The sequence below is a fragment of the Galeopterus variegatus genome, unplaced genomic scaffold (assembly GCF_000696425.1).
Source record: "Galeopterus variegatus unplaced genomic scaffold, G_variegatus-3.0.2 Scaffold527, whole genome shotgun sequence".
NCBI classification, from domain to species: domain Eukaryota; kingdom Metazoa; phylum Chordata; class Mammalia; order Dermoptera; family Cynocephalidae; genus Galeopterus; species Galeopterus variegatus.
In genome coordinates this window covers 264,017-274,016 of record NW_007726638.1, presented here as the reverse complement: position 1 = coordinate 274,016, position 10,000 = coordinate 264,017, and the positions used below count along the sequence as shown (strand labels likewise).

The following is a 10,000-nucleotide window of genomic DNA, read 5'->3' as shown; positions in this document are numbered from 1 at the left end:
CCCCCCCACCCCCACTTCATGGGCTGCGGGTTCCACAGGCCTGCCCTTCTCCCCAGAATTCTAGAGTCCCCAGCCCCTCCATCCCTGCTCTTCATGCTCTCTGTCCTCAGCCCAGCCCACAGGAGTTGATTTTGCCAAGAGGAAAAGAGACCTCACCATCAGCTCACCAGAGTCTATCCATTTCCTGGCAGGCAACTGACACCTGTTTAGTTTTAAAAGTCAAGGTTTCAATTGTCATATATTGCTGGTGGAAGTGTAAAATGGTGCAGTTGTTATGGTAAACAGTTTGGCAGTTCCTCAAAAAGCTACACATAGAATTTCCACATGACCTAGAAATTCAACTCCTAAGTATATACCCTAAGGAACTGAAAGCAGGGACTTGGACTGATACTTGTAAAACCAATGTTCATAGCAACATTATTCATGATAGACAGAAGGTAGAAAAAAACCAAGTGTCTGTCAACAGATGAATGGGTAAACAGAATGCGGTGTATACACAGGATGGAATATCATTCAGCCGTAAAAAGGAATGACGTGCTGATACATGCAATGACACAGATAAACCTTGAAAACATGCTTAGTGAAAGAAGGAAGACACAGAAGGACAAATACTGTATGATTCCACATATATGACACATTTATAATGAGCAATTCATAAAGACAGAAAGTAGATTAGAGGTTACCAGGGGCTGGCAGAAGGGAGACTGGGACTGTTATTGATTAATGGGTATAGAGCTCCTGTATGGGGTGATAGAAAAGTTTTGGAAATGGATCATGGTGACGGTTGCACAACAATGTGAATGTAATTAATGCCACCGAATTATGCACTTAACATGGTTAAAATGGAACACATATATATTTCCCACAATTTAAAAAAATTAATAATGTACCAAAAAACACTTTGTGCTTTTTTTTTTTTTTTTCCTTTGGCCAACTGGCTGGGGTATGGATCTGAACCCTGGACCACATCTTACATTTTAAATAGGTGAATTGTATGGTATGTGAATTATATATCCCAATAAAGCTATTTTTAAAAATCACAGTTTCCCTGGAGTTTCTAATGGCAACTGATTTTCACTGCTTTTCCTTTTAAGGCCCCAACTTTTTAAGGTCGTGGTTCCCCACCCCTGCCACAGAGTGCAGCCACCACTTTTTTAGGAAGTTGCCCATGGGGTGGTTTAGGAGTTTGCAGAGAGAAAGCATTTGCCTCCTCCTGCTGGCCACTAAGAAAACAATGTAAGGAAGAAAAATAGTTCATCAGTTGCAAAACATCTACCTCAAAAAAATGGCAAATTAAGACCATGTGATTAAAAAGCATTCATACAGCTCAAACGGGTTTTACAGGGAAAAGCAAGTCTCCCTTATACCCCAATCCCCACAGCTGACCAGAAGCCAATACCCTTCTCGTGTTTCCTTGCAGGGATATTCTACGCACCAGGCAGTGAGAGCATGCCATCCACACCGTTCCGTACCTTGGTTTTATTCTCCTAACAATATACCTTGGAAATGCTTCCATATCAGTAAGACACTTTTCTCTTTCTAAAGGCTGGGTTGTACTCCACCTTCAACTGTTTTCAGCCAGTCCCCTACTGGTGGACAATTTGGTTGTTTCTAATCTTTGGATTTTGCAAACAAATCTGCATGATCATCCATGAATTCTCTTTCTAAAGGCTGGGTTGTACTCCACCTTCAACTGTTTTCAGCCAGTCCCCTACTGGTGAACAATTTGGTTGTTTCTAATCTTTGGATTTTGCAAACAAATCTGCATGATCATCCATGAATGTGGTTCTTTGAGCAAATGTGCCCTGATTTCCAGGGGATAAGTCTGCACTGATTTTGTACATACACTGCTGCTTCAGCCACGAGGCAACCTCTGAAGTACGTATTACTATCCCCATGTTGCAGAGGAACAAACTAAGACTCAGAGAGGTTAGATAACCTGCCCCAGGTTGCTCAGGAAATAAGGACCTAGGCCTGTGGGCAGGGTTGATGGCCCATCAGCACCTTTGTGTGAATTAGAAAAAGACATAACCCCACCCCAGAGTGAAGGGTTTAGCAGATGGAGGTGGACCAGATTTCAGGCCCTGCTTGAACCCTTGGCCAGACGCTATGTCCAGTGCACAACCTTCCCAACCCTTCACAGTAGCCCTGTGGGATTCTCAAATTGTCACTTGAAGGTGAATTGTGGGTTCAGGTCTATGAGATCGAGGAGAAAGAGATTGATGTATACTGGATGAGGACCAAGTGTTTGCTTTCATTCTTTCCATTCATTCAACCACCGTCTACTGAGCCTCTGCTGTGAGCAGGGACCACGGATAACTGGGAAGCAAGTAGACACGGCCCCCAACCTATTCCAGCTTCCCTCCCAGCACAAAAACAGACCCAAAGCAAAAGGCAGACCAAAGAGAAAAGATGTTTAATGGGGACAGAGAAAAGGACCACAGGCTGGGAGGCAGGTGAAAAAGTTCTGATGCTGCAGTGGTTCCGTGACTTTGGGCAAGTCACTGCTCCACTCCTGCCCAAGTTAGACTTGAACCAGCATCTTCAGACCACAGGCTGCCAAGCAGAACCAAACAGAAAATATCAGCATGCCTGGCATCTGGTAAGGGTAAGTATTGCCGTACAAAACTTGATGTGTGTGTGTGTGTGTGTGTGTGTGTCTCAATCAGAGGTGGATTTACCATGAAGCTAATAAAACTTAGAACTTAGAACTTAGAACCCGTCCCTGCTCTTGGGACATGATGTGTTCACATGGTTGTACATTATACAATTTGCAAAAGTAAGAGATTTAAATCACAATCAGTTAGGGCTGCTGTCTCTTTCCATTGACTTGCTCTCTCTCACACTTCACCTTGTGAAGGGCAGTACTGGAGTGGCCATAAGCATGTTTGAGATCTGACTAATGGAGGTTGAGTTGAATGTACCCTCAGTTTTAACTTAGTGGGTTGTTGTTATAAAGTTCACAGTCACTTCAATGAATAGTTATGTGATTGCTGGCAGTCCTAGTGTAGGAATGGCTCTCAGAAATACTCCTACCACCTGACTCATCTGTTATCCTGGCATAAAGGGACAAGGATCACTGTGTGACCACAATATATATCCTAGGTACCAGACATGGGAAGAATGTGGTCAGTGGAAACGAAGCATGATCTCCAATGCATGGAGCCAGAAGCTGGTCTGTGGAAAATTCTCCGATTATCAGATGTGGTAAATTATAAGTGGATGATTCAGTTCCCGTTGACACCTTGTTACAGTGGAACTCCACATCTATAGGGAGTATGGTTAATAATGCAGCACATGTAATTAGAAATGCACCCCATGCTGTTTTATTTTTGTTAGAAATCACAAGCAATGGAATTTATCAGAAAGCCTTTGTTGCAGAGCACAAACCTGTAGCAGTACTGCAAACAGCAAGTATGACATTGACTGTTTTATATATCATGACACATGGTTTGTGTCTTAGCATATGACACATTACCAGTAACAGATCATGAAGCTGAGAAAAACTTTTCCAAAATAAGAAATAAAAACATCTTTCCATCAGCCAAGCTGGAAGGATGACTTGTCTTTCTCTTTAGAGAAAATATAATAAAATCATTGTTATATGAAGATCATGCGACCCAAAGTTGTAGAAAAAAATTATACTGGTATTATACTGGTATGTCAGGTGTAAGTAAAAATATCTTACTGTTCTGATTTTATTATTATGGTATTTGTCAGCTTTTTAAAGTATGTAATTTATGGGAATTTATTTCTCATACTAAATACATACATAATTTTGCATCAGTGATTTTTTTCTTTTCTTTTCTTTCTTTTTTTTTTTTTTGGTGGCTGACCAGTACCGGGATCTGAACCCTTGAGCTTGGTGTTATAACACTGTGCTCTAACCCACCAAGCTAACTGGCCAACCTGCATCAGTAATTTCATATTCTTTTTTTAAAGAGGTCTTCAAATTTTTTACAAACTTCAGGTTCCACAAAACCTGAGTTCACCCGGCACTGATGTAAAATGCATTTCTTACATTGGTTATCTGTCAAAAAAGATTGAAAATCTCCGGACTAGATAGATGATCTCAAAGATTTCTTCCACCTCAGGAATTCTCTAACTCTGTGGGAACAGCGGTCTGTTCCCCTCCCCCCAGCAGCTGCGACTCTGACAGAAAGACAAGGAAGTCCTTTCTTGGAGATTATCCAAGTCTTTCCTGCTGTCCTTAGAGTCCTTGTCCTGCCGGGAGACAAAGTGCCAGTGTGCAGAGTTGCATGGGATGGGTGGGTTCGCTGGGGAGAGGTGAAGACAGGAAGACAAGTGCTTTGAATGTATATACTTTGGGAGAAGGGAAGACAGTGCCAGTGTGCAGAGTTGCATGGGATGGGTGGGTTCGCTGGGGAGAGGTGAAGACAGGAACACAAGTGCTTTGAATGTATATACTTTGGGAGAAGGGAAGACAGAGGGGTAGGAACAAAGCCCTAAACCTAGGGAATGGAATTGAGGGCCTCTCCCACCATAACAACAGTAGTCACCATTTGGAGCTTTCTTTATTTAGAATATAAGTGCCTACTGTATGCAGGTGTTGTACATGTTATTTCTAATCCTCCAGGAACCAAGGCTCGAGAGGTGAAGTGACTTACCTAGAGTCACATAGCTCTGCCCTCCCCTGCCCTGCACATCCTTCCTGCCAGCCTTTTCCATCCTTTGAAGGCAGGGACTTTTTCTTATGTGGGCTCTTGGGATGGAGGCATGTTGGGACTTTGGCCAACCACATCCTCACTCAGAGCATCAGATTTCTCATCTGTAAAACAGGAAGAATAATACTCAACTCTTAGGTCTGTATGAGGATTAAAGGAGATGATGATAACCATGGTCCTCTGTGCCTCCACTCCCAGGGGTCTGCCTGGAACCATGTGAGCCAGGATCTGGCTGGGATCACAGGGGCTGGAGTTGGCACCATGCCTCAGCTTGTTCCCTGGACCTTCTACAATTCCCCCAAGACAAGATTGCATGCCCTCTCACAAATCTCTCCTCCAAGTTCTCAAAGACACCCACTTCTCCATCTCCTCTTTCTTCTCCCCCACCCCATCTTCACAAGTATTTCCAGTGCTGGAGGGGTTTTCCTGGGAAGGGGCTTAAGTGTTACATGCTTGGAGGCGAGCACAGGTCAGTAGATTATAGCTGGTTCAAGGACAGCTCAGCTTCACTTGTCCCTCCAAGGGGTTTCCCAAGTCACTCAGAGCAACACAGTTGCAAATGGTAGGGAATGGGTAAGAACAGCTGCCAGGGGCTAAATTCCTACATTTCCTGTTTCCTGTGTTGGTCCTATTTCATTTCATCAACTTCTTCTTCCTCACCATCCTGAAGTTCCTTCTTCCACACCTCCTCCCCTGAACCCAGTCTTTGCCAGGCCTTACCTGCATAAACACAGTTTCTGAGTCTCCCTCGCCAAGCCCAGCGCCTCAGGACTCACCAAGGCCTAGAACACAGCCCAGGTCTCCTCTCCTGGTCAAACACAGACTCTGGGTGCAGAGCCCGAAGCTTGAGTTCAAATTCGGCTTCTGGTCTTCCTAGCTGTGTGACCTCTTTTGCACTTGCTGTTCTCTCTGCCTGGGCACCCTTCCTATAGCTGGCTTTCTCAGCTTGAATGTCAACTCTTCAGGAAGATCTGCCTAGACCACTTCCCATATGGCCTTCACTGTCTTCACACCATCCCATTTGGGTCCCTTTGTAATGATCTCAATGTGTTTTATCTGCTTTTGTGTTTTCCATCCTTTGAAGGCAGGGACTTTTTCTTATGTGGGCTCTTGGGATGGAGGCATGTTGGGACTTTGGCCAACCACATCCTCACTCAGAGCATCAGATTTCTCATCTGTAAAACAGGAAGAATAATACTCAACTCTTAGGTCTGTATGAGGATTAAAGGAGATGATGATAACCATGGTCCTCTGTGCCTCCACTCCCAGGGGTCTGCCTGGAACCATGTGAGCCAGGATCTGGCTGGGATCACAGGGGCTGGAGTTGGCACCATGCCTCAGCTTGTTCCCTGGACCTTCTACAATTCCCCCAAGACAAGATTGCATGCCCTCTCACAAATCTCTCCTCCAAGTTCTCAAAGACACCCACTTCTCCATCTCCTCTTTCTTCTCCCCCACCCCATCTTCACAAGTATTTCCAGTGCTGGAGGGGTTTTCCTGGGAAGGGGCTTAAGTGTTACATGCTTGGAGGCGAGCACAGGTCAGTAGATTATAGCTGGTTCAAGGACAGCTCAGCTTCACTTGTCCCTCCAAGGGGTTTCCCAAGTCACTCAGAGCAACACAGTTGCAAATGGTAGGGAATGGGTAAGAACAGCTGCCAGGGGCTAAATTCCTACATTTCCTGTTTCCTGTGTTGGTCCTATTTCATTTCATCAACTTCTTCTTCCTCACCATCCTGAAGTTCCTTCTTCCACACCTCCTCCCCTGAACCCAGTCTTTGCCAGGCCTTACCTGCATAAACACAGTTTCTGAGTCTCCCTCGCCAAGCCCAGCGCCTCAGGACTCACCAAGGCCTAGAACACAGCCCAGGTCTCCTCTCCTCACCCCCAACTTGCTGTGCAATGCTGGGCACATTTATTCAGTCAGTCAATGCATATTTTTTGAACATCTACTGTGCACCAGTTACTCTCTTAGGGCTTGGAGATACATCAGTGAACCAAATAGATGAAATTCCTTGCTCTCACAGGGCTTACATTCTGGTGGGAGAGAGAGACAAAAATAATAATAATAATAATAATGAAAAAGGAAATATACTCCCTTAAGGAGAAAAGTTCAGCACAGAAGGTGGGGTAGGGAGCATGTGTTAGCAGGTTCACTTTGCAGTCATCCTTTCATTAAATTCTTACAACCATGTTTCAGATGAGAAACTTGAGATCTACAGAGGCTAAGTGACATGCCTCAGACCACACAGCTTAGAAACAAGTGAAGTCAGAATGTGCACCCAGGTCAAAACTATGTTGCCTTTAAAAAGTGACTCCTGATAGCCGGGATACACCCCTAAATCAATGCAGTAAATGTGGTTTGCATTTTATTTCAGTAATAATTCATTTCAGTAATAAAAGAAACAAGCGAGAAGAGCTCTAAGTACATATTATGTTACAGTTTTTACTGAGGAATGCAGTAAACATACATATCACTTTTCTGTATAATTTTAATGGCCTATGGGAGAGAATTTAGAAGAGCGGCCGGGTCTGCCGAATGGCTGAGTTTAGCGGAAAAATTGACCCAGCAAAACCCTCTCGTCTCCCAGATGAGCTCACTGCGGTTCTGCAAGGTGAATCGAGGTCATTTGCCAAAGCGACAGCCGAGCAGGACCGGATTCGCCAGATTCCCTAGTCTCAGGCGCGCTTTAACCCTCCCTGGCACATGGACTCGGGAGAGGGCACCGCGGGCCTATTTCCTGGCGGGCCGCCAGGGGACAACGGAGTGCAACTGAGCAGGTGAGCCCGCGACCAGGCTGTCTCTGACAGTGATGTCACCAGACGATCCTGGACCGCGGGTGGAAAAGGCAGGTGAGGGAGGTCTTCGATGGAGGAAGAGGCAGGAAAAAAGGCACCGTGGCTAGGAAGTCTGTGCACTCTGCCTCCCTAATTTCAGCCTGCCCCCACCAGTACCTTCTTCCTGCTGCTGGCGCCTAGACCTCTCCAAAACAAAACCCTGACTTGGTCACTATCCGTGACGACACCTCCAACATCGCTTACAGAAAGCAAGCTAAAAACGGGACCTGCATGCCCTTGCTCCGGCCCAATCCGAGGCCATCTCCCGCAAACACCCTCTGGAACTGTGTTGAAATACTTTCAATTCCTTAAACTCATCTTACTCCTTCCCCCTGAATATCTATCTCTTCGCACTAGTCTACCTAGAGAAATCCGACCGTCTTCCAGCTAAACAGCACCTTGTCTGTGAAAGTTTCCTAACAAGACTCCCCCTAGCCTCTCCTGTTTTGCCACTACCCCGTGTGCTTCCCCGATCACACTGTATAATAAATACCTGGCCTTGTCTTTCTCCCCCAGTGCCCATCACAGAGCAAAACAAATGCAAAGTTTATTAAATGTTTGCAGGATGAATGCAGGAGACTGTACGGGGTTCAGGCTCCGCCACTTGTGTGACCTCAGGGAAACTAGTTATCTGGCTCATTGGTATGAGGAGCAAACAGATGAATGTATGAGAAGTGCTTAGAAGAATGCCTGTCACACTGTAAGAACTCCGCAAACTTTAACTTATCTTCGTCATCATCTTCAAAGCGGCCAACGTACGTTACTACCCTTTTAAGGGACCCTCCCAGGTTTGCAACTAAGCGGAAGTACCCGCCCACGGCTCCGGAAGTGACCTCAGAGCCCCTCAAAAACATGGCCGCGGAGCGCTCTTCCGGAAGCGGTCACGGGCATCTCGGTGACGCAGGACGAGTTAGAGCGTCCCGTGGGGTTTCCATGGTGCTGCCCTCGGCCCTCGGTTTCTCCGCTTCCTCTCCCGCCTGAGCGCAGGGAACAGGAAGGCAGGCGGCGGGTGCCATCCGCGACGTAGACGCTGCTTGGGGGAGGGGTTGACAAGCAGGTGACGCTCTAGGCGATCTCGTTCGTATCTCTATGGTGCCGAGCGCTCCTATGCGCTGCTCCCGCACGTCGGGGCGGACGTTGCCCCTTTAATCGGTGGAGGGCGGTGCCGAGGAGGTCTCGCGAGAGCTGTAGGGGGCGGGGGGTGGTGCCGAAGCGGGGGGCCCGTGGCCGATGGAGCCCGCGATGGAGCCGGAGACTCTGGAGGCGCTAATCAGTGAGTGTCCGGGAGGGGCGCGGGCCGGACCGGAACCGGAACCGGGGGCACGAGGCGGGCCCCTTCCCGGCAGGGGCGGGGAACGGGGCGCCCCCTCCTCACGCCCCGCCCCCGGCCCGGGAGGGGCGGTGCCGCGAGTCTGCCCCTCAGACCCTAGAATGAAGGAAGACCCCACCAGTTGTGTGGCCCTGCGGTGGGAGTGGGCGCCGCCCACCCATCCGATCCTTGAGCCACGACCCTCTGGAGGCAGTGAGCTGTGCCCAGACCCCCCGGAACGGAGAGAGCAGCCTCCAACTTCCTCGAGCCCAGACTGCTCCACCAAGGGGCGGCCCCCCTCAAGTCATTCCATTGGGCCCCGGGAAGGATCAGGCGGGCGAGTCTGCCTGTCAGAGGAAGGGACCCCACTGTTCTCCGCACCCTGGCCCTGCATGCTTGACTCCCTTCTATCCTTTCCTTGAGCCTACACCTAGTCTCAGGTTTGCTCATTCCCCTGTCAAGAAAGGGAGGACCCACTGACCCATCTGATCCCCCCCAACTCCCAGCCCGTCGCTCCCAAGCTCTGGCCACAGTGAGAAACCCCCAAACTCTACAGATCCAGTCTCAGACTTCAGAAGTAATTCCAAGTTACCTGTCACTACCCCCAGCTTAGTCCCCCAGACTCTGCACCTACATCTATGACTCCTTTCCCAGCTCTTGCTGAGCTTCCTCCATAGACCTCTGCACCCTTTTCCCTGACTCCTCAGACACAGCTTCCTACTAGTCAGGCTTTTGAGCCCCCAAACCCTCCACCAGAGCCCCATGTGCTACAATGCTGACAATCCTTAGCTCTCACAACCCTCTCCTGGACTCTGCCCCTGAAAGCGCTGACTTCTCCCCGGTCAAGTGACAGCTCTCTCCCAAGGCTTTTCCTCCTGTTGGGTCCTCATCTGGGTCAGGGTATCAGGGTTCAGCTCAGCCCCTTGGATCCAGGCACACCAGCGAGCTGTGCAGGGTGGTTTGAGGTCATGGCCAGCCCCTTTTAAGCCAGTTTTGAGCAGAGTTGAACCCTGAGAGTGACCCCAGAACCAAACCATCTCCAGGGATGTTTCAGAGTCAGTCTGGGCAGTGGGAGAGAGTGGAAAGGAGGCACTCAGCAGCCATTGACTGTTCCAGAATGCCACAAGTGTCCAGGTCTCAGCAGCAACTTCGGGGCGGCGGGGGGGGGG

At 48.2% G+C, this 10,000-nt stretch overlaps 1 protein-coding gene across 3 annotated transcripts in view; it reads left to right on the top strand.

Annotated features, from left to right (window-relative positions):
* The first annotated feature begins 8,204 nt into the window (after positions 1-8,204).
* Positions 8,205-10,000, top strand: part of GGA1 (golgi-associated, gamma adaptin ear containing, ARF binding protein 1) — a 21,513-nt gene continuing 19,717 nt past the window's right edge. The window contains exon 1 of one of the 3 annotated variants that reach the window (XM_008569762.1): positions 8,205-8,277. Coding sequence is in view for 2 of the 3 variants with exons in the window: in XM_008569760.1 (XP_008567982.1) it covers positions 8,753-8,795 (43 nt within the window). In the remaining variant the exon portion in view is untranslated. Of the gene's footprint in view, positions 8,278-8,346; positions 8,796-10,000 lie in introns of those variants that run through there. The other 2 variants (XM_008569760.1, XM_008569761.1) reach the window with 2 other exon arrangements.